At 36.5% G+C, this 27,760-nt stretch overlaps 1 protein-coding gene across 3 annotated transcripts; it reads right to left on the bottom strand.

Moving 5' to 3' along the window:
- Nucleotides 1–1,517: 1,517 nt before the first annotated feature.
- Nucleotides 1,518–27,760, bottom strand: LOC129925310 (uncharacterized). Of its 3 annotated transcripts, none has more exons than XM_056024904.1 (4): nt 27,579–27,760; nt 15,521–15,682; nt 12,869–13,051; nt 1,518–1,793 (listed from the first exon to the last, which is right to left on the bottom strand). In XM_056024904.1, exons 1-4 carry the CDS (start codon nt 27,655–27,657, stop codon nt 1,606–1,608), a joined length of 612 nt encoding a protein of 203 aa, XP_055880879.1. In that variant the 5' UTR covers nt 27,658–27,760; the 3' UTR covers nt 1,518–1,605. The 3 variants fall into 3 exon arrangements, with proteins under 3 accessions (XP_055880879.1, XP_055880880.1, XP_055880881.1); XM_056024905.1 differs by having other exon boundaries at nt 1,518–1,768; XM_056024906.1 differs by having other exon boundaries at nt 12,975–13,051.

Below are 27,760 nucleotides of genomic sequence, written 5' to 3'. Positions count from 1 at the left end.
CCAATATGTTAAAGTAAACAACACCAAATCGTCACCTCGAGTACTATGTACGGGTGGTCCACAAGGTTGTAGGTTGTGTACTTTCTCCTGTACTATACACTCTTTACACTAATGACATAAGAAGCATCTATGACTCCGTTAAACTCATTAAATTTGCTGATGATCCTGCCATTGTCGGTCTTATTTCAGGAGACGAAACTCAGTATCGAAGCTCGATAGAAGAGTTTACAAACTGGTGCACCGACAACTTTCTAGAACTGAATGTTACAAAAACTAAAGAACTTATAATAGATTTCAGAAAGAAAAAACAAACTATACGTGAACTGCAAATAAACACTACATCTATAGAACTAGTAAAGGCATATAAATATCTAGGCGTTATCATCAACAACAAGCTTTCATGTGAAGACCACCTTGAAACTCTAACAAAGAAAACAGCCCAGCGACTCTTTTTTCTATACAAACTCAATAGCTTTAAACTAAACAAGAAGATCCTTGAGACTTTTCACGGCGCAACTATACAAAACCTGCTAACATACGGAATAACTTGTTGGCAAGGCAACGTCTCATCTAAACTGTTGCGACGTCTAGAAAACATCATTAAAAAAGCATAAAAAATAACACTCACAACATTACCACATTTAAAGGAGCTTTTTGAACAAAAGTGCCTAAGAAAAGTCAAAAAAATCTTGGAAGATAACGGCCACCCGCTCAATCAAAACTACGTCAGGTCGTCGCGAAGTGGGGGACTGCTGTCAATCAAAACAAGAACGGAGCGGTACAAAAACTCGTTCGTACCTCACTCGGTCAGACTCTATCACCGCCACTCATTGATCAGGGAACATGAAATGCACCAAGATACCTGTGTGTAGTCGCTGAATGAACTCTTTAAGTTGTGTCTGTTGTATTTATGTGTATTTTTCTGCTGTGTTGTCTTTATATGAGAAAAGAGTCCTTGTAATCACAACAAATTTCCGTAAGGATCAATAAAGCAGTCTTAGTCTTAGTCTTAATAATTTATTTCTGGTTTCCAGTCTAGATATAATTTATGTCTATGAGATTGACTATTTACAAAATAATCAATTAGATATTAATTATAAGACATCAGTTAGGCTAGGTTCACATTTAACTTCACATTCACTTTCACCTATCCTTTGGTCTGCTGGGCCGCTGGGCACCACACAATATCTGTCAACCTTCTTTCTCCATTCTTCTCTATCTTCTCTATAGAATTTAATTCTGATGTTCTTTCTGAAAATATTAAAACCTGCCTTTTTACCTGCATGGGTGGAACACTTCGGGGGCCAATTTTGAGTTTGTGTTTCCACACAAACTATCTTTATAACTTTGTTTAGGATAGAGATTGTTCGTTTGGCTTGCATCAAGCCGTTTTAAAGTTAGGTTTCGGTTTAGGTTCGATCGTAAATGAGGTCCAGTCAAACTAAACATTAAATAAGAGCATGTACGAGTAACAAATATCTAATTAAAACGTTCGAGTGCATTAAAAAAACACTTGATTATCGTGAAACTGATTTTAATCTTTTTCAGGATTAAAACGCAAACATAAAAGGGTCTTTTTATTTTATTTTTGAAAGTTGAATTTTCTTAAAGATTGTCTCTTATATATTCCCACTGTTCACAGACAACACCGAAAGCACAAGTTGGTTCGTATAAACCAGGGTGAAGACAGTTGTCCATTGAAAGCAGCCTGTAACTAGGATGGTAAAGACCACAACCAGCTCCTTTTGAACGCATGTCAGCCAATTTACTGTAGAGAGGGTGATTCGGATAATCTGTTAAAAATATTGTTATTTATTTAAAAAATCAAGAACAACTTATTTTTATCACAAATTTCAGGAGGTTTAAACAAGAAAATTAATGTAATATAGGTTAGAAGAGCAATACCAAACATTCGTTGGAATTAATTTACCTTTTACAAAAACACCCGAAACAACCTATTATAGATACTAAATTTATTGCAATGCTTTTGACTTTTTTTTTGGCGATCCAAACGTTACCGACGGATTAAAACGCACAACAGTTATCAGCTTTTACCCTGACGGAGACACTAAAAAAATAATAAAATCTTAATTATTTAAAAATTTTTGAGGGCATTAATTCAAGTACTAGTCAGCTGCCGTCACGCTTACTGTACGAGCATTGCTGAATAAAAGAATTAATTAAAAAAAAATGTGTGTGATATTTACATACAAAATGCATACTTAGCCTTTTTAAACAAATATAAATGTTTAATTTTAATTTTAGCAGCTATTCGACCAGGAAAAAACACAGTTAACTAATACTTTTATTTGTTGTGAACATTTCTTGTACAACATATAAATATATTTGACTTAGTGATACTGAAAATACAAAAAAAAAAATCTTTCTTTATTAATATATTGTAATATATCTCCATGACACATATGCATTGTTTTAGAAATGGTGAATTTTTATGAAAAAATCGGTTGAATAATTAATTTTCAAAACAAAACGGTTTGCTTTTTTTTTTTTTAAAAAGTAACCGTTGTACCTAAACTTTGCAAGCCATAACGCATGGTTAGTTTTAGAGATCTGAGTGTAACAGACATTTTGCCCAAACCTAATAACGGCTTTTCCCCTCACGGGGGCCACTAAAAAAGGGAGAAACAGATTCTGCAGTGAAGGATAAGTTATGTTGTATAAAAATAAATGTCCGGCATGGAGTTCCATGCGTTATTTTTTTGCTTGAATGATCGAAATATTTTTCTAGATAAAACGTTACAATATCGAATTATCTTTAACTTTATGTTTCGACATTTAAGAAAAACTACTTCCTAATACCAAAGTATGGTTCGAAAATCTTTTCACAAGGCTTTGGTACATCTAATTTTCATATGATACCATCCCAAAAATTTAATCAACGGTATTAGAATTGTCTAGAATTCTCTTAGTAAAGATATGTATATATGTAGTGGAGTGGATACTTTTTCAGGCCACACCGGCCACCCCGATATCCACGTGACCCTTGCCCCTAGATGGCGCCTTGTGTCCGCGCGTAAAAAGGCAGAACAACGTAGGCATTGTCCATTCTACCGGCATCTCTTGTCACTGTAGTGTCTGTACGTTACTGGACCTACTTCGTCTCCACCCTCTGTTTGTGCCTGGTTCTACACCATGTGTTTACGTATGGCTGCAGGTCTTGCTGTGCCAAACCCACCACAGAAACTTGGTAGCACTAGTGGGGTCACGAAGGGAGACAACACTTTGGATCAGAAGACATTTAATGCATTTAATGGGAGAGAAGTGGGTCCCACTTGCAGTGGAGGAGAGCCGGAGGGCATGGAGCGTGTCCCTGTTGATCTGTTGACTCAACTACAAGCTGAACTTGAAGCATTAAAACTGGCCTGTCAACGTCCACACTTCATCATAGAACCTGCTAAGAAAATGAGACAGTTCAGTGGGGATGGCAGGAATAATGAGGTTTCAATTGAAGATTTCGTCAAAGAAATAAGAGATCTATGGGAGCTCCGGCCTTACCTCTCGCTTCAAGTGAAGACAACAACCATTCTTGCGAACATAAGTGGTCCAGCAAAGGTGGAGGTAGATCTTCAGCCACCTCAAATAAGAAGTAATCCAGAAGCTATGCTCAATGCACTTACATCTGCGTTTGAAGTAATCATACCGGTGCGAGAGGCAGAGATTACATTTCTGATGTCGCAGCAAAGAAGAAGTGAGTCACTGCTTGAATTTTCTCACCGACTATTTAAGGAATTCACAACGGCCATGACAAGAAAAAAGAGAAGGAATAGATTGCTTCAAGGAGGAAAGATTGAGGGACCAATATGCCTATGGAGTCAGAGATCCAGAACTTCGCAGAGAGCTGTTTAGGTTCATAGCGCAACATCCCCAGATAAATTTTCAAAGTCTACGAAACTATGCATTCAAGTTGGAGAACAAGAACAAAGATGCAGGCTGGGTAGACAATAAACAGATCTAGATAACATCAGATAAAAGTCACAACAATACACCTTAGATCTAGGTTAATGAGCCGGCTTATGCCAGCCGCCATCTTGTACATAAAAGTACAACAAAATTAAAAATAATATTATCTGCCAACTACGCTTCAGAAACTACCAAAAAAATCACTAATAAAAATAAACATACATAAGAATATAATATAATATCTACAAATAAAATAAAGAAATAAAGAAAAAATGTATATGTATTAATTCAAGATGGCTGCAGGTTAAGCCACCCCGGTTAATGAGTTTCCGGCACAGTCTAGAAAATGGCCAATGAAATTAGACAGAACTGGGGTGCGGCCCCAATCCATCCTAATCTAGATTATAACAATTAATCTAGAAATAATCAATATAAATCTAAGCTAATAAAATAAAAAGAAAAAGAAATAAAAACATTTTTCAACTTACAGGCGGTCCCAGCTGAAATTACACTACACACAATTAGCTCTACACCGGCACCACTGTCAGCACTGACCACTGGTCAAGACAAAAAAGAGCTCAACGTGGTTCCGGAGCTAGCTATAACTGGTCAGCGCGAACATATCGGAGAGCATGACGTCACGCTAATTATCTAAAACTAAACTGGACTACTGATTTCCCTAATTTGTACCTAGCCGTACGCTATAATAAAATCTAGAAAATTACTAAAGACACAGACTACACCACATTATATACCAAATTAAACAGCATAAAAAGAGAATCTTAAAAATTAAATCTTACAAAAAAATAAAAAGGAAGAAGAAAGATATTTCTATTCTAAACTCATACAGGGACCCTATACAGCTTCTAGACTTACACTTAGACTGAAATTAGAAAATAACTACTAACCTAACCTAAGCGCTAAAGACAAAAATACATAGAACTAATCAGGGACAAAGAAATGGAAACAATGCCAACAACTTTAAGGCTAGTTAACTATTTTTAAAACTACTTTTCCTCTACGAGTAAAACACAAATAACAGAAAAAGACTAAAACTAGCAGAAGTTATAAATAGCGGAAACTACAAACACACAGCACTGACCTATGCAAGAAGAAAAGACACTAAATTAAATTATTCTAGCCTGGCCTATATAAAGTAAACAGATCGAAATACAGATAAAAATAGATAACAAATAGACCTGGGGTCGCACGCTCACATAGTGTTTTCTTGAGTTAACGTGTCGTTTTTTCGGCTGATTTCTCTTATCAGCCGTTGTGACACAGTGGACCAAAATAATGCTAAGCTTATAAATATACAAAAATCGCATGTGAATATATACATGAACTTTTTATAGATGTCAGTATAGATCTATTTCTTGAATATATACTAGATTTAAGCCTATTATACTATATAAACCTATACGCTACCTTTGTGAACCTCACAAAGGTTTTCGACACGGACATCTGGGATGTTTTATTTAGGATTTTGCCAGGCTCGGATGCCAACCTACGTTCCTATCCATTTTCAAGCAGTTTCATGTGGGACAAAAAGGCCAGATTAGACACAATGGTGACCTGTCGATCATTTCCAAATAGAAAAGGGCGTTAATCAGGGCTGTGTACTTGCTCCTACTCTATTCGCTATCTTCTTTTTCGTAATGCTGGGTCAAATGAGGGGGTGATTGCACAGAGGCATCGACATCAGGTTTCGTTCGGACGGCAATGTGTTCAATCTTCAACGCCTACTATCCCATACAAAAACAAAAGAAATAGTCATAACGGAGCTTCTCTATGCCGATGATTGCGCCCTGCTAGCCAACAATGATCATGATCTCCAGATCGCGGTCAACGAATGCAGCCTCTTTATCTATAAACCTCAGGAAAGCAGATGTCATGTTCTAGAAGTGATTCAATAAAGCCTACACAGTTCAAAAGATCCCCGTAAATGGACGTCCCCTTAACGTTGTAGACTACTTCACATATCTAGGAAGCATAGTATTGAATGGCACCTCGCTTTCAAGGAAGTTGATAAGCGTCTGGCCATGGCCAGTAGTGCTTTTGGACGCCTCCAGGATTGAGTTGGCGTAATAGGTCGCTCCGCCTGTGTGTTTACCAAGCAGTGGTTCTCTAAACCTTCTATATGGATTCGAGAGATGGGTATTATGCAGAAAACAAAAAGACTACTTAAACGCTTTCACCAAAAATGCTTGAGCTCCATCATGGACATACGGTAGCATGACAGCACTAAAAACAGCGATGTCCTAGCGAACGCCGGTATGGACTGTATAGACTAGTATAGATGGACTTCTTATGGTCCGACAGTTACGCTGGGCTTGGCACTTATCTCGTATGGGGGACGAGCGTATACCAAAACCAGTCTTTTTTGGTGAGCTAAAAAGTGGTCGACGTAACAGAGGTGCCCAACGGAAACGCTTTAAAGACCAGCTTAGGCGCTTACTTGCCATAGCAGACATAGAAGAGAGCACCTAGTTGCATGCGGTCTCAGAACGAGACAGACAGCTAGAGGTCACTCACAAAGGCCGTGGGATGCAAATTTGAGATCAAAAGGAAATCTGCTACCGAGGACAGACGCAGACAGCGAAAAGAAAATCTTAATCGACCATAGGCGGACAATGCTTGCCCTTGTTGTCGGAAAATATGTAGATCACAGCTGGGGCTGCGTATCGACGGGAAATATTTCATTTCTCATTAATCTTTGGATTCGATGACAAACCTTATTATTATTATATTGGTATATTGGGTCTTGGCGTTGAAAAGTAGATCTATAAGTAGAATTATATTCAATATTGTATAGATAGTAGATCTACTGAGTCTGATATAGACTAGCTATAGAATTGTTCTAGATCTAGATGTAGATTCTATATAGCATAATCTAGATAGTAGATGTAGGCATATCATAATTAATAAACTTTAGTCAGAGCTAGATCAAGACTAGCGATAATCTAGTCTCAAGATAGAATCTAGATTTTTAAACTTAATTCGATCTGATATGTAGATCTAGATATAAAGTCTACTTAAAGACAATATAATTGATTCCGAAGATTAATGATGATTGCAGTGTTTACTATTTATTTGAATGTTTTACGAATCACATGTGCCCATGTGGTGATATGACTACGCCTACGGTATACGCAGAACCGTGAATGGCATGAAAGGTATACGCAGAACCTAATTAATTAACATAAATCTACTAATCTCATTTATAATATGTAGCTCTAGATCTATAAAATTACCAACGCATTCATACAGAAATTATGTATTGTATTAGATTTTAATATAAATATATTTCATTATACCAACCTAGAGATGAAATTTAGATTTATACGGCGTTAGCGAATAGTTTTACACAAGAAACGAACCTGGGTTTTCTAAATTCTGATATTAGGTGTGTAATAGTAAAACAGCACCAACCTAAATAAATCGTAAATAGAGCGCAAATACCTATATTTATTGTTGTATATATAAGTTTTTGGCATAGACTTATAAACTCTATACTAAGCTAGACTGGACATGGAGATTTGTGGTGAAATTTGTTTTTAAAAAGTTGGATCAAGGAGTTCTTTTGTAAAGTAGTTATAAGAAGTAAAGTTTTTTTTTTAACCATAACCTATGTAAAATATAATTTAATTTTTAGATCTAGATCTAGTAATTGAACATAAAAAATAACAATACTCTCGTCTCATAATTATTATTTTGCAATTTTTAGATACATAATCTAGAAAGATCTGGGTAATCAATATATTTAAATGCACATATGATGATTTAAATCAACATGAGTTATTTTGATCTCAATGGAAACAAACAGGAAATGGCTTTGATTCATATATTTGCGTGAATATCCAAGAAATGATTTTGTATTATTTCTAAACTTTGAAAACTAAAGATCATTACTTTTCTAAGACAGAAAATATTGATTGGGGCGACTCCCCTTAGAGCTGAAAAAAAGAGTTTACATACATAAAATATTTTTTAATATATATATATATATATATATATAGGTCTGTGACTTGATCAGTCGCGTTTAAGAATTTATTTCCGGTTTCCAGTTTAATATAATCATACACATAAATATATAGACTGACTGATAAAAGAGTTTTATGAAACGAAAATGTGTGACTGGCAATTTTGTGTATTTTATTATATTGCATTTATGAGTAGTATAAAAGTAAAGTATTCATACTTATTTAAGCCATAACCTATATAAGTATTACAATCTTTTCTCTATTTTTTAAAATCACTAAGCGAGCCTATAATTTAATCAAACCATAATGTTCATTTTTTGTTCAAAAACTGTTTTCATTTTAGCCTATTCGGACATTCTGCTGATGAAACACTTAATTTCACTAATTCAATGTTGAGGACTGAATCTTTTTTATGACATCGTACTTCTGTTTCATAAAAAAAGGCCATGGAGGCTACTTAAAATTAACAAGATTATAATAACAAGGTGACTAACACACAATTTATTAGGCATACTCTGGATGAGACAGTAGAATATGTCACCAACATCTGTTCAGACATTATTAGCAGAAGGGACATTGTGCTTTGAACCTTTGCTATCTAAGAATATAGGCTTATTTGTAGTATGTCTCTCACAATATTTTTTATTATTTTGTATTTTAGTGATTTGCAGGTATTCAAGTTTTATCTTAACAATTATTTAGTGCAAAAAATTTGTTAAATATTTTTTCGAGCTATAAGCAAATGTAATGCATTTTTTTAGAATATAATGTAACAGCTCTTCTTTATGGGACCTTCATATAAAATATTTTTCTAGCATAGTAAATGCATTTCCTCCATGACAATTAAGATTATTATTATTATTACTGGTATTATGAAATAAAAAGGAAAGAATCATATTAAGACATATTTATTTGGAAGCTCTTTAATATCATTCAATAAATGACATAATATACTGGAAGAAATGATAAAAGAGTGCAGTATATTTACTTCACAGATAGACCTTAAATTACAAAATAACTTTTTTTAAACAATATAATACAATGATTTCTAAATTTTAACGTTACATAGCATTATTGCCACTTGTACCTAAAAGTAATTTAACAATTATTTAATACAACAAACTTGACCACCATTTTATTAACTCACACTTCCACGCCTTTCTTAAGCATAAATTAACACTATCAACTATTCATAATGCTTTAGTCTTTATATTGAAATGTTCTCCCATAATGAAGAATAGGCAATTATTTTATTGTATGTCGCAAGGCTAGCAAGTGATAAGGCAGAAGAAAGTTGAATATCTTCCACCTGCAAATATGTTACATTTGAAGATATTTTAGCTATTCTATCTTGTACTGTTTTAGCGGATAGTGGCATATCTTTGACTTTTTTTTTTCAAGGTTTCTGTTTTGACATACCAACTGAAAATGGTTTGTCTTTTTGTGCAATTTCTATTGGTACCGCAAAGCTTGCCAGATTAGTATTACTTGTAGATTGCTTCTAACTTTGAGAAGATCATTGGCTTCTAACTCATTTACATGAAAGAACAAATTATACGTCACAGCCAAAGGACGTAGTGAAAATGCCATTTCGTCTTGCGTCGAAAGTGAATTAAAACCTACAAAGAAACACCCGACGACGGCGTCATTTGAGAGTTTCCGAAGACTGACGACGCGTGTAATGGAGGGGGGTGGGGGTATAAGGCTGAGAGATAGTATCGGTGCTTATTCTTCGTTAAACGATTCAGAACTATTCTGAAAAATGTTTCGATAAAATAAATAATATTTGCGTATGGAACTAAAGAGCCGCAGCTTCACATCCAAAGAGCCGCATGTGGCTCGAGCGCCGCACGTTGCCGAGCCCGGTGCTAGGCTACATAGTAAATGTTAACATTAACTTAGTTAAACATTAAAAATTAAACATAGACTAGATAATCACTAGATCTATATACTAGTAGCCTACTAAGTAGGCTATATATCTTTATCTAGTAATCTAGTAAATGATAGATCTAGCATTAGTATGCAGCAGTATGCCATCTAGTCTCTAGATTATAAATATTATAAATATAAAAAATAATCTAGATCTTGTTTGTAAAATGTTTTACATATTTCGGATGTTCCTTCAGAGTTGAAGATAGTTTACTTCCTAGTGCAAACCTCCCGCAGGACGACGGGGGATGGGAGCGGGCAGGATTTGAACCCTCGACCATCGATAAATCCGAACGACAGTCCAGCGCGCAAACCTCACGACCAGGAAGCCATCTTGTTATACTACTCTAGATCTAAATATAATAGAATATGTAGAAAGAATCTAAATTAGCCTACCTCTAGACTAGAAAGCCTAGTCCAAGACTTAGAGGTCTAGAAATCTAGTCATGATTGGATCTATTGAAAATCATTTAATTAATTGAAAATAAAATCTATTAATTTATATATTATCAAGGAGATATAATGTATATATTATTATGAACACGAAATAAAAGGCACAGTATAAGTTGCCCATTTTGTCAGGTATATGGCTTCTCAATGTCCAAAAGAAGATCTTCCAGGATTGCTACTCTCATGACAAACTAGAGGGGAAGATAAAGAATGCGGTGCAAAAATGCCTTGAAGACAATAAGATCGAGTTAAATAAAATCGTTTAAACAGCTAGAAGCTAGAGCTAGAAGTATGACAGGAAAAAATAAAGGAGCAACAACAATTCTTGGAGCCAAATAAACCACCGAATTTCTTACATTTCACATACTCCAAGAAGCGCTTGAAACATTAATGGCCGAAATAGTTAAGGTTATACATTTGATAATCAAGATTGTAAACATCATCTTATCAAAAACACTTGACCATCTTCAGTTTAAAGAACTCTTTAACGAGATGGAGACACAGTATACCAACATCCTTCTTTACTATAAAGTGCGATGGCTTGAAACGTTTTGCTTTGTGCTGGAATGAAATAAATACATTCCTAAATGAATAAAGCATTAATCACCCTGAATAAGAGAACGACAAATGGTTGCAAAAATTGTACTTTATGGTGGATATAACAGCGAAAGGAAATGAGCTGAATCTAAAACTGCAAGGAACGTAAAACCCATCCTGTTTTACTAGAAGAATTAGTTTATTTTGAAGAAAAATTAATTCTTTTGGCAGAAGATATCACTTACTTCAATTTAAATGTCTATAACAGTATCGCGATAAAAATCAGTGCAACTTTTGACACAAATTACTTCGGCACAGTTTTAAAAAAATCAAATATGAATTTCTTGATAGATTTGAGCAGTTCAACAAAACTATTCTAACATTCATAATAAATCCTCTCAACACAAAATCGAAATCCACAATGAGCCATTTGAAATTGATACTGGATCTCTAGAAATTCAATTGATCGATTTAAAAAGTAAAGCTTTTTGGATTGCAAAATTTACAGAGTCAAAAAGCAAGTTGAAAAAGTTGGAGGTCCAGAAATGTATGTATTTTACGCAACAAATGTGACAACTTTAAAAGAAATGTCTCGAGCTGAGGCACTTAGCCTTTATTCGACGCATGGAATAGTCTTCCAGAATGCTACAGTGAGGTGAAGTTGGCATTTGAAGTACTGGCTATCTTTGGATCGACATATTCGTGCAAGCACGTGTTATATTCATATATAAATAAAAGTACAGTAAGAAGTCAACTAACAAATGAAAATTTAGACTCGTGTTTGAAACTAAAAACAAGTTATGAGCCTAATGTACCCAAACTTTCTAAATCCATGCAAAGCCAACCTGCCATTGAATGTTCTCAATTGTTTGTTATTGAAGTACAAGTTAGTGTTGTAAGTAAATGTTTAACGGCTTTTGTTGTTACCGAAAGAAAAAATAATTATCTAATAAAACCATATATATATTATCTAATTTGGTGTGAAAAACACGTATATATGAATTAATATATTCCTTTTTTTTACTTTAATTAATTGTGTGAGTACTATTTATTGTTGGCAAGAAAGAAAATGTGTCTCTTTAAAAACTTTAAAATTAGGTAAATTTTAATTTGTGGCTCTTTTGACTCAAAAAGTTGCCGACCCCAGGGCCCTAGCATACCGTAGACTAGACTAGACCTCTATATACGGACTACTGTAGTATTGTCACTTCAATACTTGTATAATATTATAAGGTTATATCTATCTACTAAGTCTCAAGAGTCAATCTACGACTAGATCTACTAGAATCTAGATAGACTCTATTGTCACTCTATAGATCTATATAGATCTAACTTCTTAAGAGTTAAGTTTTTATACATTTAAATTTAAGTCTTAGTCCACTACTCAGAACTCTCGACCGTGATCTAGTGAGGTGATTATAATTAATCTAGATATAAATGATTATTAACCTAATATGTCCCTTTGGCGCCTTGGACTACGTGAGTTAGAACGCGCTCTGCTCATTTTCTTCGACGTTATAGGCTTAGAACTAAAACTAAACATTTGAAGCGATGAGATGACAGCCATTAATAAGGTTATGGAAACCGTTAACAACAAAGGAAATAGGTTTAGTCTGTTTTTAATTTTCAAAACTGAAGATCATGCGACTTTCCAGAATTTATAAATGCGACAGCATCAGATATACCCGTTTTCAAATTGTATGAAATTATTTCCTTTTTCCAGTCTATATATTTATGTCTATGAGTATAATATACAAGTCTATGGTTTGTAGTTATAATTAACTTTCGTAACTTCTTCCATAAAGAAATGACTTTTGTAATTTCTTTTACTAAAAATTTGAGCTATTTGCATCTGACACAAATATAATTTTTACGTTCTGCGACATAGCCGATTTTCATTAACTTTTCTAGCTTTAGCGATCTAAACGTGACGAGTTGACAGACGAATATAGAGATTACACAAAACTAACACCGACACCTTTTCGGGCTGCCGCTTACAATTTCTGGATTTATTTTAAAAAATTTTGTCAACGTTTAAAACTGCCTACCTTTGTAAAAAAGAAATTTATGCTTTTCGTCTGTGTATTTTTCGAAAAACTCACGATATCCGAAAAAAAATAGCCTAGTAGCTATTTGTTTTAATACAAAATTCACCCAAACACATCTTGTTTGTTGTTGCAGAATTTCCAGCTTCTCTTTTAGTTCAAAGACTCCTACGGTTCCTGACTCCTCTAAATAAAATGAAATATATTTTTGTGACATATAAATTACATATAATCATATAATTAAAACTTTCCATTCTCTCATTATACTGTTATATCCTTGCCATGCACACCGCCATCCAAGCTAGTGCAGAAGGTGCGCACTGTTAGAGACTAGACTGGGAAGGTGTGCACTGTTATAGACTAAGACTGAGAAGGTACGCACTGTTATAGACTAAGACTGAGAAGGTGCGCACTGTTATAGACTAAGACAGAGAAGGTGCGCACTGTTATAGACTAAGACTGAGAAGGTGCGCACTGTTATAGACTAAGACTGAGAAGGTGCGCACTGTTATAGACTAAGACTGAGAAGGTGCGCACTGTTATAGACTAAGACTGAGAAGGTACGCACTGTTATAGACTAAGACTGAGAAGGTGCGCACTGTTATAGACTAAGACTGAGAAGATGCGCACTGTTATAGACTAAGACTGAGAAGGTACGCACTGTTATAGACTAAGATTGAGAAGGTACGCACTGTTAAAGACTAAGACTGAGAAGGTGCGCACTGTTATAGACTAAGATTGAGAAGGTACGCACTGTTAAAGACTAAGATTGAGAAGGTACGCACTGTTATAGACTAAGATTGAGAAGGTACGCACTGTTAAAGACTAAGATTGAGAAGGTACGCACTGTTAAAGACTAAGACTGAGAAGGTGCGCACTGTTATAGACTAAGACTGAGAAGGTGCGCACTGTTATAGACTAAGACTGAGAAGGTACGCACTGCTATAGACTAAGACTGAGAAGGTGCGCACTGTTATAGACTAAGACTGAGAAGGTGCGCACTGTTATAGACTAAGACTGAGAAGGTGCGCACTGTTATAGACTAAGACTGAGAAGATGCGCACTGTTATAGACTAAGACTGAGAAGGTGTGCACTGTTATAGACTAAGACTGAGAACGTGCGCACTGTTAGAGACTAAGACTGAGAAGGTGCGCACTGTTATAGACTAAGACTGAGAAGGTACGCACTATTAAAGACTAAGACTGAGAAGGTGCGCACTGTTATAGACTAATACTGACAAGGTGCGCACTGTTATAGACTAAGACTGAGAAGGAGCGCACTGTTATAGACTAAGACTGAGAAGGTGCGCACTGTTATAGACTAAGACTGAGAAGGTGCGCACTGTTATAGACTAAGACTGAGAAGATGCGCACTGTTATAGACTAAGACTGAGAAGATGCGCACTGTTATAGACTAAGACTGAGAAGGTACGCACTGTTATAGACTAAGACTGAGAAGGTACGCACTGTTATAGACTAAGACTGAGAAGGTACGCACTGTTATAGACTAAGACTTAGAAGGTACGCAATGTTATAGACTAAGACTGAGAAGGTGCGCACTGTTATAGACTAAGACTGAGAAGGTGCGCACTGTTATAGACAAAGACTGAGAAGGTGCGCACTGTTATAGACAAAGACTGAGAAGGATGTCAACATTAGGAAGAAGAGAACGAGTTTAGCCCAAGTCAGAGCTGTTAAAGATGCTGTGCTCAAGGCAGAAGAGGCCCTATTTGTTTGTCATGTCTCCTTGGTTAAATCCTTCTACATTTACTAATATATTAATATTTTATATGGGTGTGGGATAAGCTCTCATCCTCACCCCCCAAATATTTTATATGGGTGTGGGATAAGCTCCCATCTTCACCCCCCCCCCAATATTTTATATGGGTGTGGGATAAACTCTCATCCTCACCCCCCAAATATTTTATATGGGTGTGGGATAAGTTCTCATCCTCACCCACAAATATTTTATATGGGTGTGGGATAAACTCACATCCTCACCCCCCCCCCCAATATTTTATATGGGTGTGGGATAAACTCTTATCCTCATCCCCCAATATTTTATATGGGTGTGGGATAAACTCTCATCCTCACCCCAGCCCCCAATATTTTACGCTCGTGTATATTAGTAGTTTTTACTTTTTTTTTTTGGAAGGGCTGAACTTCAACTACTCTCCCTCTCTACATTTTTAAGGGTTAGTATATGTCGTTTTGCTTAAGTTTTTTTTTTTATTGATGTCGATTTTAACCTTAACACCCAACTTGAATTTAATGTAGTTTGCTTTAGTACTTTTCAGCCCATTGCTTGACCTCAAAGATCCACTTGATTAACGTCGAGCGTCTTTGATTGAGAAGAGGTTTTAAAACCAACCTCTTCAATTGCAACATAAATGGAGTTTCATGCTGTCATTTTATTTTACCTTCTTTTTTTCTTGGGAGGGGATTGAGTCTTGCATATTTAATTTAAATTTATTATTATTAAAGAAAAAAGTAACCGTTGCGTCAGAACTTTGAATGATCCGAATTTCATTCTCTCTTCTAGTTTCTAAGATTTAAACGGGATGAAAGAACGGAGGGACGGACAAACCATACAAAACTAAAATCGGCTAGTCCCATTTCGAAGGCTGCTAAAAATTAACAAAGAAACACATTTACTTTTACAATAATTTTCAGCTGTTTCGAATGAAACAGGAGCGCCAAACATATGAAACTTCAAACACAACTGTACATTCTTGTTGCGATATAGTTGATAGCCAGAAAAGTTTCGGCAGGTTTCAGGAATTGGCTTCGGGTCAGGATAGTTGTTTACATTAAAGGCTGAAAATAGTATGTAAGTTCTTTTGAAATACAAATATAATTTTTGCTCCATCTCTCTCTCTCTCTCTCTCTCTCTCTTTATATATATATATATATATGTATATATATATATATATATCATGGGTATAGCCAGGATTTTTTTACGGGGTTGGGGTTTCTCCCCCCCCCCCCACGCGATATATATATGTATGTATGTGTGTGTGTGTATAATTAATCTTTATTACATTCTGACTCTTCATTCTTTCTTATATCGTTTATTATACCCTAGAATAGGTTCTTCCTGGAGTTAGTGAAAAATTTGTAGACTCCCCGCCTTCGATAGTAATGGGGTCTGGGGGAGCGTAGACTCGCGAAGCCCCGCCGCCAAGCACTATTCCCGGTATTGAAAGCCTAAAAAATGCATATTCTGAGGTATTTAGAGTGCATTATTTTGCTATTAAAAGTTTTATTTCAAAACCAGTGCTATTCTTACTGAATTAGATCCCCCCTCGCCGTTCGGCTCATTGGGAGGCAAGCTGCTTCCACAAAATATGGCAATTTCTGAAGCCTCTTCCCACCTGCTCTGAGAACCTCTATGAAAGTGTGGCGTTAAGTTGTACTAGGATGTTCCTGTTTGCGATTTCCTTGTAATAGCCTCCATGTCATTGCAACTCTTATTATGCGTAATTCATTTTGTCGGAATACATGTCCCGCAAACCTCATGCGACGCTCTGTCACTATAGGGTCGACTCCCTGTTCGGCATAGCATTTCCTTGATTGAGACTCGATCTCTATAATTGACTCCTAAATTCAGCCTAAGCAATCTTTGTTGAGCTACATTTAGTCTTTTTCAATTTCGGCAGATGGCTATCCACTGCACTTTATTAATGGAGTCCAGTCACTGGTAGAAATTGTGCAACCTCTCTTGGCTACGCCCTTGGAATTAGGTGACTGTAGTTTGCTTTAGATTTTATATCGAAAAGGGAAGTTTTATCGTCAAAATCATGTGTTGTGTAGTTTTATACTAAAAGAATCTCTGGAGTTTTTTTTTAACAAATTCAAAACCCCATTTAGCTACGCTCATATAATTTGGTGAGTGTAGTTTTGCTTTAGAATAATATTGAAGATTGGTTTTTAACCTCAAAACTCTCTGTAGGGGGATTTAAACTAAAAAAAAGCCATTTGGAGGAGGGGGTTTTTAACTCAAAACTCCCCTTTGGCTTGGCTAAGCTCAAAGAATGTTAGTGTGTATTTTTATAGAAGAGGTATTTTTTCGCTTCAAACCTCGCTAAAGGGGTGTTTACACTTAAAACCCCTTAGGCTACTCTCAAAGATTTTTTAGTGTGTAATTTACTTTTTTTTATATTGCAACACCTCTTGCCGAGGTGTTGCAAGAAATCCATAATAATTCTAGTGGGTCACATTTAGGTGTCAACAAGACCTTTGAAAAAGTACGCCAGTGGTTTTACTGGTTCGGCTACCGGGATGATGTAGAAGAATGGTGCCGAAGGTGCGACGCTTGTGCTGCAGCGAAGGGCTCGCACAGGAGAACGAGGGGACGTATGCAGCAATACAACGTCGGTAATCCCTTCGAAAGAATAGCGATCGATGTAGCCGGACCGTTTTCTGAGTCCCAGAGAGGAAACAAGTACGTTCTAGTGGCGATCGACTATTTTACTAAGTGGCCTGAGGCGTATGCGATACCAAACCAAGAAGCTACCACCATAGAGGAAACACTTGTAGAAAATTGGATTAGCCGATTCGGTGCTTCCATAGAGTTACACTCCGACCAGGGCCGAAACTTCGAATCCAAGATCTTCCAAGAGATGTGCCAGGTACTCGGCATCGAGAAGACACGCACAATCCATCTTCACCCCCAGTCAGACGGGATGGTAGAACGATTTAACCGAACACTGGAACAACACCTGTCGAAAGTCGTCGATGATCGTCAAGATGACTGGGACACCTATATACCAATGTTCTTTATGGCATATAGAGGATAGATTCACAGCACCAATGGTTACACTCCAGCAAAGATGTTGTTCGGCCGAGAGCTGCAACTACCATGTGATTTGCTATTCGGGATTCCGGGAGATGTGCCAGCCTCTTCAAAAGTCTATGTCGCAAATCTCCGAAAACGGATGGAGAAAACACACGCTCTTGCCCGAATGAACATCAAGATCAACAGTGACCAGGTGAAGACAAGGTACGAAAAACGGGCCAATGCCGCTGGGTTTCAGGAGAACGATCTGGTGTGGCTTTACAATCCACAAAGACGAAAAGGCAAGTCCCCAAAGCTTCAAAAAGACTGGGAAGGACCCTACCGAGTGATAAAAAGAATAAACAATGTTGTGTATCGAATACAGAAGAGCCCAAGGTCGAAACTGAAGGTCGTCCACCGACAGACTCAACAAGTACTATGGTGAAGCTGGATCTGCCCGGGACGGACAGATCTAAGGAGGGGGCAGTGTTATAAACCTGGTGGTGGCACAGATGGGGGTAGTGGTGTGTGTGTGTAGTCAGCCGACGCCAATCGCCCGAGCGGTCAACCGTGACGAGTTACGACGATCGGCCGAGACGAGTGTCAACATGATGGTTCGGGAAGGATCGACGTCGTGAATAGAGCTCAGGAGTGTCACGAGGGATGTAGTCATCTGACCACCCAGAATGTTCGAGCGACGTTCTGTCCGGTTCTAGAAGGCCAGCAGTGACCCTATATAAGGAGCGAAGGTATCAGAGACCAGTCAGTCACAACTTCCCGATCTACAGTTCGTTACAACGGCTAGTACAAGTCCGAGACGAGACAGAGAGACCAGTGCAAGAGTTGATACGGCGGAGAGATATTTGTACAGTCTTGTGTTACGTGCTGCCAATTGTACAGTATTGGCTGTTATTTATTGACATTAAACTATTACGTTATTTTCAAGCCCCGAGTTGTCAAGTTCTTTAAGTTGGTGGTGTCGTTTGGTGCAATTTGCAGCGAGACTGGATAGGGAGATTCGTAACAATATATATATATATATATATATATATATAATGTTATGACTCTGCCATGCGCACACCACCATCTAGGCTAGTGCAAAGGTGCGCACCTCTAGAAACCAGTTATTCTTGTGCAGTCAAATTATAGTCAGTCACATCGATCAGTTATTACACTTATTTACAAAAAAAAAGTTGTTTACAGATGTATGTGTACCAAAATAATGTGAACATTTAGCAGCAAATTATTTTTTGAAGTGTGGAAATACAGATTCGGGCAGTTTTGCACCAATAAAATGTCCCTGGAAGAACTGACTTCAACTTCTCTTTCAGATCATAATTTGATTTGAATTATGACCTCTAGAGCTGAATTGGCTTCTATACTAAATGGTGAGCTAAGGGTCTGGAAAACTGGTTCTTAACGTCTTAAAATTTGCTGTTAAATTCCACAATCAAGGAATCCAAATATGTCTTTTTCTTTTAATAATTTTCTTGGAATAGTTTCACCTTTCAGCAGAGGAAAATGACAAAAACATGTTTCACTTCCTTGCCTGGAGAAATTGAAAAGCTTCTTATCTTATCTTATATAATACAGACGTTACTTCAAAAAAGAAGATGATTACGTCCTACGCGTCATGCATTTAGTCATGCATATTAACCAATGACTTAAATTCTGCCAAGTCACTGGTTTTCCTGGCTAGCTCAGGCAACCCATTCCATGCTCTAATAGCACTAGGGAAGAAGGAGTATTTGTACTAATTTGTCCTAGCATATGGGATGAGGAATGTGCCTTTATCTTTGTGTCTTTCAGAGTATTTTATTAAATTTTGTTTTTGTATTTGAAGATTATGGTTCAGTGTTTTATGTATGATTGCTACTTTACTTTTGAGCCTTCTGTCCTGAAGGCTTTCTAAATTTAGTGATTTTACTAAAGGTGTTACTCTAGTCAAATGTGAATATTCGTTTGTTATGAATCGCACTGCTCTATTTTGTGTCTGTTCTAGTTTCTTAATGTTTTCTTGAGTTGAGGGGTCCCAAACAGAGGATGCATATTCTATTATTGGCCTAACCAAGGTTAAATAACATTTTAGTTTTATGTTCTTATTTGATTTATAGAAATTTCTTTTAATAAATCCTAATGCTTTGTTTGATTTTTTGTAGTTTCATCAATATGTGGATTCCATGACAGTTTTTCATTTATTATAACACCTAGGTATTTTGCGTTTTTAGTCTGTGTTACTGGTTTGCCATGAATAAGATAAGTGGAATTAATTTGTTTTAGTTTTTTTGTTACTCTTAACAACTGACATTTTCCTGGGTGGAAAGACATGCTCCTATTTGATTCCCATTTCTGTAATTCATCTAATTCTCTTTGTAAAATATCTGTGTCTTGTGTTGTTTTTATTGTTCTATATATTATGCAATCGTCTGCAACTAATCTGACTTTTGTTCCTGAAGTAATGCAATTTGGTAAATCATTTATGTAAATTAAAAATAGTAGTGGACCCAAGACTGTTCCTTGAGGTACACCTGAGTTTACTGTTATCGGTGTTGATTTAGAGACATTTATTATTACAGTTTGTTCTCTCCCTATCAGAAAGTCTTTAATCCACTGATACAGTGGACCATTACTGCCGAAATATTTTAATTTAATTAATTTTTTAAGCAAACTATGGTGGTGAACTTTATCAATAGCCTTAGAAAAATCTAGTAAGATAGCATCTATTTGTTCACTATTATCTAAACCTTTTGAGAAATCATCAATTAGTCCTATTAGTTGTGTTTCACATGATCTATATTTCCTAAAGCCATGTTGGTATGGTGTGAGGACATTATGTTTGTCTAAGTGGTTTATGATGTTGCTACATATTATGTGTTCTAGGATTTTACATGTGATGCTGGTAAGTGATACTGGTCTGTAGTTTCCTGGGTCAGATTTTTCTCCTTTTTTAAATAGGGGGGTGACATTAGCTTCTTTCCAGTCCTTTGGTACTCTGCCCTGGTTAAGCGAAGCCTGAAAGAGTATTTTGAACACTGGGGCTAGCTCATTACTTAGTTCTTTGAGTAATCTAGCTGGAATACCATCAGGTCCAGAAGCTTTATTTGGTTTGGTGTTGGCTAATAGTTTTTGAATTCCATTTTCTTGTACTACTATTTCTTCTATGTTGTCTACTTGGTTCAAATTCAGTAATATGTCTTTGTCTCCTGGGGCTGAGAATGCTGATGCAAAGTATTTGTTTAGGATGTTTGCTTTAGTTTCATTATCATTATGTATTACAGTGATGCCCAAAATACGGCCCGCGGGCCACATCCGGCCCGTTACGTGATTCCATCCGGCCCGCCGACACGTCGACACAAAGTGTAAAAAATCCTCTGTTCACAAAAAAAAATAATCTTTCCTTACGTTAGGGTAAATGGATGGGTAGTGACACTAAGCCATCATAGTTTTCATATCAAGAAAGAGTGGCTCTTTTTAAACACTATAACATTAAACACCTTTAGGAAACCAACACATAAATAAATAAGGCGGCATTCTTGGTTTGAGACGCAACTATTAGATTACACCTAGACTGAAGGACAGATGACAATGTTTACCAAAAACAAACAATAAAATAAGTCGGCTGTAAGGTTAGCTACAGAGCTATACACATTGTAAGTAGAGAAATAAAGGCATGTTCCGACGGCAATTGCATAAAAATAGTGCTTGCTAACAATGATGGGAGAAATCAGTCCTGAAAAGAAGAATGCTGTTGAAGCCGTCAGCCTTTCTCATAATAATTAAAAAGCTAGTGAAAGATATCTCCATTCAAAACTAACAGACAAATCGGATTTCGAAATGTTTTCTTTTGCCGCTGACAAGTCTACCTACATATCTGATGCCGCTCAAAATATTGGTAATTGTTTTCGGTTCAAACAGCAGTTTTGAAATCAGAGAAATTATTAGCTATGAGGGGCATGCATGAGACCTCCACTAGCGAAGTCCTGTCAAAGAAGTTTCAACCATCACAGAGGATCTTTCTCTTGCTTGGGAGAAATTACTTGGAGTGACTACTGATGGTGCCACAAGTATAGCTGACAGTAAGTGTTATTAGAAATATTGTCGTGTCAAATGCTACCAAGTCTCTGTGGCTTCATTAAATTATTCACCAACAAAATTTATGTGGCAAGCTGTTCAGTCTGTTCAGTCAATGTGATGGTGATCGTGTTCAGATCGAACAAAGTTCGTGGTTTCAAAAATCCATTCGCGGCTAATGTGCCAAGTGCCCAGACAGAGCTGCAACTTATAAAAGCTAGACAACCCATCTTAACAAATTTTAAGTGATGCAGACAATTGATTTGTAATCTTTGTTCCTTGAAGAAACTTTTCTAAATCTCCGACAACAAGCGTTAATGATGATCACACTAATGAACAGCACCTGTTTGTGAGGACACAACGTTTTCAGTGATGAATCTTTTGAAACCCATGTTATGTAATTCGTCTCAAGGACGAACATCTAGAGTTCTAGATTCAGTGCACATCTCATGCAGCCGGATATTTAAAAGTTGGTGTAAGATAAACTTCACATGAACAAATGTAAGTACTAGGTTCACGGGTTTCCTAATAAAAATGGTTTATTGTCAATTTCCTTTTTTTTTAACATTTTTTGTTGACGTGGCCCGCGACACAAGTGTCGGAAATTAAAATGGCCCGCCGGCCGAATACGGTTGAGCATCACTGATGTATTATGTTATGTTCATCTTTTAATGGCGCTACGCCTGTTGTTTCCATTTTCTTAGACTTAATGTATGACCATAGGTTTTTGTTGTTATCTTTAGATATTACATTGTTTATGTATTTACTCTGCAGCTGTCTGCTTACTTTTTGGGTTAAGTGTTTAATTTTTATATACTTTTTGTAAACTCTTTCTGCATTAGTTTCTTTAAATTTTCTATATAGGTTTTCCTTCTGTTTACAAAGCTTCTATAGTCTATTATTAAACCAGCATTTATTTATTTTGTTTGATGTGTATTTAGTTGGTATATGATTTTCTATAATGCTTTTAAGATGGTTTTTAATGAAATTCCAGAGGTCATCGACTGGTTGGTTAATGTCTTTTTCTAATAAGAATGTTTGTTGAAAGTTTAATGCAGCTTGGTGTAGTTGTGTTAGGTTACATTTATTCCAGAGTAAGATTTTTCTTTTGGGTTTTGTATTGGCTACTGCTTTTATCTGACTGTGTATTTTTATGATCTCATGGTCTGATAGACCAGGGATAATATCATAATCAACTACTAATCCAGGTCTGTTGGTTAAGAAGAGATCTAATGTGTTGTTTAATCTAGTTGGCTTTTTAATGATTTGATCTAAACTTAGGTTGTGTAAAGTTTCTATGAAAAGCTCATTTATGTCCTTAAGTTTTTGGTGTTTATCTATGGTTAGTGTTTTCCAATTTATATCAGGTAGGTTGAAATCACCCATAATCCAAAAAAACTGCATTTTTATTTGTCTCTTTAAGTGTAGTAATCTGATTACATAGTTCCTGCATGTATTCTAAACTAGAATTTGGTGGTCTGTAAATGCTGCCTATTATTAGGGATTATTAATTTTACAAAATGTTGATTCTATATTTTTTGAGTTAGGTAAGGTAATTTCTTCTGCTATAAGAGTGTTTTTTATTGCTAAAAAGAACTCCTCCATGATTATCAGCCCTATCTTTTCTAAAAATTTCATAATTACTATTGAAAATTTCTGCATTATAAATTTCAGGATGTAGCCAAGTTTCTGTGCCTGCAATTATGTCTGGTTTCTCACATTCTAATAAAATTTCTAAGTCTGCTGTTTTGTTCCTAATGCTTTGAAAATTTATTACTATGGTTTTAAGGTATTTTGGTGTTACTTCTTTAGCTTTGTTTGAAAAGATTTAACATGCACATACATTTCATATGCAAAAACCCAATTGTATAACTTCCCACTACAAAAAAATTAAACAAAGTCTGTTAACCACTCATCATTTGAAATAATGGTAATTAAGTCAATTCAATGTCCCTCAAGGAAAATAATTGCATATTCTTTTAAATACTTTGCCCATGCTATTTCAGCAGATACTACTATGGTGCCGAACATGGGAATATTTTGTTTCCAAATCTTCAAGTACTTTTCGGAACTTCCTGTGTTCAAGACTTCTATTTCCGTTTGATCACTAAGATATTAATGTCAATATTATGTATGACATTTAACGCATCTTTACACAAACTTTCCCGTTTAGAGTTTATGGTTGGGATATTGTTCTTTATTTAAATAAAAAAATCAAAGCGAACATAAGTGGTCCAGCAAAGGTAGAGGTAGATCTTCAGCCACCTCAAATTAGAAGTAATCCAGAAACTATGCTCGATGCACTTACATCTGCGTTTGAAGTAATCATACCGGTGCGAAAGGCAGAGTTTACATTTCTTCATCAGTTGTTAGCAACACTTGACAACTTGTTCCAAACCTACACAACAATTTCAACATAGCTCATCGTAGCACTGAATAAATACGATGCGAAGTTGTGTCTTTGACTGAAAGTATCGAAATATTGCTAATTAGAATAATCTTCGTTAACTATATATATATATAGTTCGTCCATCGTGGTTCGATGATGACCACTTTGTCATCGATAGGGCTGAGGGCTTTGCACTGGGGTTTTATGCCTCCTCATGTGGCTGGTGAGACCTATGTGATCCCGGAATGTTCGGCCGCACACTAGGCAGGTTAATGCTCTTCGAAGGACTTCTGTATCTGGTATTTTGTCTTGCCCTTTGACATTTAGTATTTTTCTCAGACTTGTCATGTGGAAGTGGTTTAGTTTCTTTGCATGTTTACTGTACACTGTCCATGTTTCTGAGGCATAGAGCAATGTAGGGAGGATGACGGCTCTATAGACCCCTAGCTTGGTGTTTGTGGTGATACCACGTCTGTTCCAGACATTTGTAGACAGTCTGTCGTAGGATGCACTGGCCTTGGCAATACGCAGGTCGATTTCACTATCGAATTTTCCATTTCTGGAGAGTGTGCTGCCAAGATATGTGAATTTGTCCACTGCGTTTATATCCTGTCCATTTATAGTGATGCTTGGATCCGAGTAGGCGTTCCCAGGAGCAGGTAGATATAAGACTTCAGTCTTGTTTGTATTAATGGTAAGGCCAAAGTCTGAGCATGCTCTTGAGAAGTCACTGACAATGCTCTGCAGATTGTTTTCAGAGCAGGCATTTAGGGCACAGTCGTCAGCAAATAGCAAGTCTCTGATTACTGCTGCGTTTGTTTTTGTTTTTGCTTTAAGCCGCCTCGGATTGAATAGGCCACCATCAAATCTGTATGATATATTTATCCCGTTGTTTTCTCTATTTGTGAATGCATCTGTCAGCATAGCGGAGAACATGATACTGAACAATGTAGGTGCTAGGACACAGCCTTGTTTTACTCCGTTTGATACTTCGAAGGGCTCTGATGGTTATCCACTTTCTTGGACACGAGCCTTCATGCCATCATGAAATAGTCTCACCATGGTTATTGTCACAGTCCAGTTTTAGAACCTCTGTGACATGAAGTGACACTCAGTCACCTATCGTAATATTCCGTTCTGGTAAGCACGAGAATGAGTTTAAGGACTCTAAAATAAGGGGCAATGTTAATCAGTTAGTGAAGAACTCCAGCAGAGAGTGGCTGTAATATGATTTTCTCTGTCTGTAATATGTACGGTGGCAAATTTGAGCAAGTGTTAACTTGAAAGATTTCTTCGGACTTATATTGTGAATATTTTATTAATGTGATTACTTTGTCTTCATGGCATGAGCAGCCAGTATTTATTGGTTTATATTTTGTGATGGCTGAAGTCGCCAATATCTTTTGTGATCTATATTTTATATGTAATAAAATTCTTGTCTGCTATAAGAGCGTTTATTAATAATTCGGAACGTTTGTGCTTGGAGAGTTCAGTACGTTAGTGTTCTCACGCACCTGCAAATCTAGTGCGTATGAGAAAGTATTTAATTAAAGGACATTACTGCAATACCAGAAGAGGTATCTACAACACTCAGAGGCATTCGCGTCATCACGCCTACAACTAGAAACAGGCAGTGACAGTTATGAATTTTTGTGGACAGCCATACTTTGACATGATCTTCCAGAGTCCTTCTCTTCTAACAGTGTCGAATGCCTTTGTTAAGTCGACATATATTGAGAACAGGTCAGCATTTTGTTCTTGGCATTTTTCTGGAGCTGCCTTGCTGCAAAGATCATGTCAATGGTTCCACGCTCTTTTCTGAAGCCGCACTGGCTTTCTGGTAGTAGACCATATTCTATGTGTTGCATGAGCCGATTTAGTAGGATGAGTGCAAGGATTTTCCCAGCAATAGAGAGAAGAGATATTCCTCTGTGGTTGTCGCAGATCTGGCGGTTTCCTTTTCGCTTGTATAAATGAATAATTGTGGCATCTTTAAAGTCTTGTGGTATTGACTCTTTTTCCCACATAATTAAGAAGAGCTTATGAAGTCTTTCAATCAGGGCTAATCCACCTTTTTTGTAGACCTCTGCGGGAATGGAGTCAGCTCCTGGGGCTTTTCCGCTTGCGAGCTGTTGAATGGCAAGATCGGTTTCCTTTAGCGTAGGGGGGTCATCCATTTTTTCATTTATTGGTACTTGCTGTAGCCTGTCTATGGCCGCTTCATTTATGATGGAAGGTGTATTGAGAACCTTTTCGAAGTGCTCTGCCCAGCGTTTTAGGATTTCTTCCTTATCTGACAATAGGATTGTCCCATCAGCATTTAATAGAGGGGATGAGCCTGACTTTGTGGGTCCATAGATTTCGTTTATAAATAATTAACTATACCCTTTATAATGGCCTTTAGAAACGATGTTTCTTTAGCCTCTTAATTAAAAGTGATAAGGATCAGATGTTTCAATAATGTATATATATATATATTTTAACTCTTTTGTAATATATTTACATTTTTATATGTGCGTATTGTGGATACGCCTGATTTGAGGTGTCCGCCGGCCGCATAAAACACTACGACGGACCGGATGTGGCCCGCGAATCGTAATTTGCGCACCCCTGATCTAGACTCTTTTTTTTTTTGAGCGATAGAGAGAGAGAGAGAGAAAACAAGTAATGGTACTTTTTAACACTGTCAAATAAAATCCTAATACAATTAAAAAGATATATCTAGATCTATTGTCATTTCGCTACGTTCAAAAGGGGGAAAGATAACAATTACAATTTCTTTTTTATTTCAAAAACAAAAAAAAAAAACATGTTAAATGTAGAAAGGGAACGGGACTATTGCTTTTGATTGCATATTTTCTAAAGGCCTGAAAATGGTAGTATGAAGAAATGTATTCGCTTTCTTATACAGGACTAAAAAAGTAAAACTAACTTTTAAAAAATGGCATGGCAGGTCACGGTCGAAATATAATATAGTTTGAATTGAGATACGAAATATTCATAGAGTTTATGAAAGCCTAATTTTTGTTTTAGCTCGGGGGGGGGGGGGGGTAGATAAGTGAATGTGCTACTAAATTTAAGGGCCCAAAATTCGTATGCGTGTATGCGTCGGTGGCGACTTATGAGCGAATCTTTCCAAATAGTCATGTCGTAATTATTACGATGCGGAGGTTAAAAGAAAACAAAATGAGGGTTCCAGAGAGAGAGAGAGAGAGAAAGAGAGAGAGAAAATAAAAAGGTTTGTTAAAACGGCCGTAAAATTTTATTCGAACAGATACCCTAATTTACAGGCTAAAAACGTATGTTAGGATGATAGTTAAAATGTGGTCCGTTTATTGCAATTTAAAAAAATGGGAAAAGAATAGAGTTCTGGCCATCATTACCAGCATTAAGTCTGATAACAAATGAACAGGCGTAGAAGGTGTTTACTGCTACTATTTATATATGAACTTAAAAAAGAAGAAAAATAGAAATACCAGGATGACCGTAAACGTAAAGTCCTAAAGTTGTCCTCATCAAACAAAGTAAATGAAGAAAGAAGATGAAGATATTCATGATGAATGTTAAGAACTGTTTCTTTCAAGTGTGACGAAAATAATGGAATTCAAGACTTTATGATTACACACGTATACCAGAAGATGGCGATGTAAACGTGGAC

Source organism: Biomphalaria glabrata, chromosome 3 (genome assembly GCF_947242115.1).
Source record: "Biomphalaria glabrata chromosome 3, xgBioGlab47.1, whole genome shotgun sequence".
NCBI classification, from domain to species: domain Eukaryota; kingdom Metazoa; phylum Mollusca; class Gastropoda; family Planorbidae; genus Biomphalaria; species Biomphalaria glabrata.
This window is presented reverse-complemented; position numbering and strand designations above follow the sequence as displayed.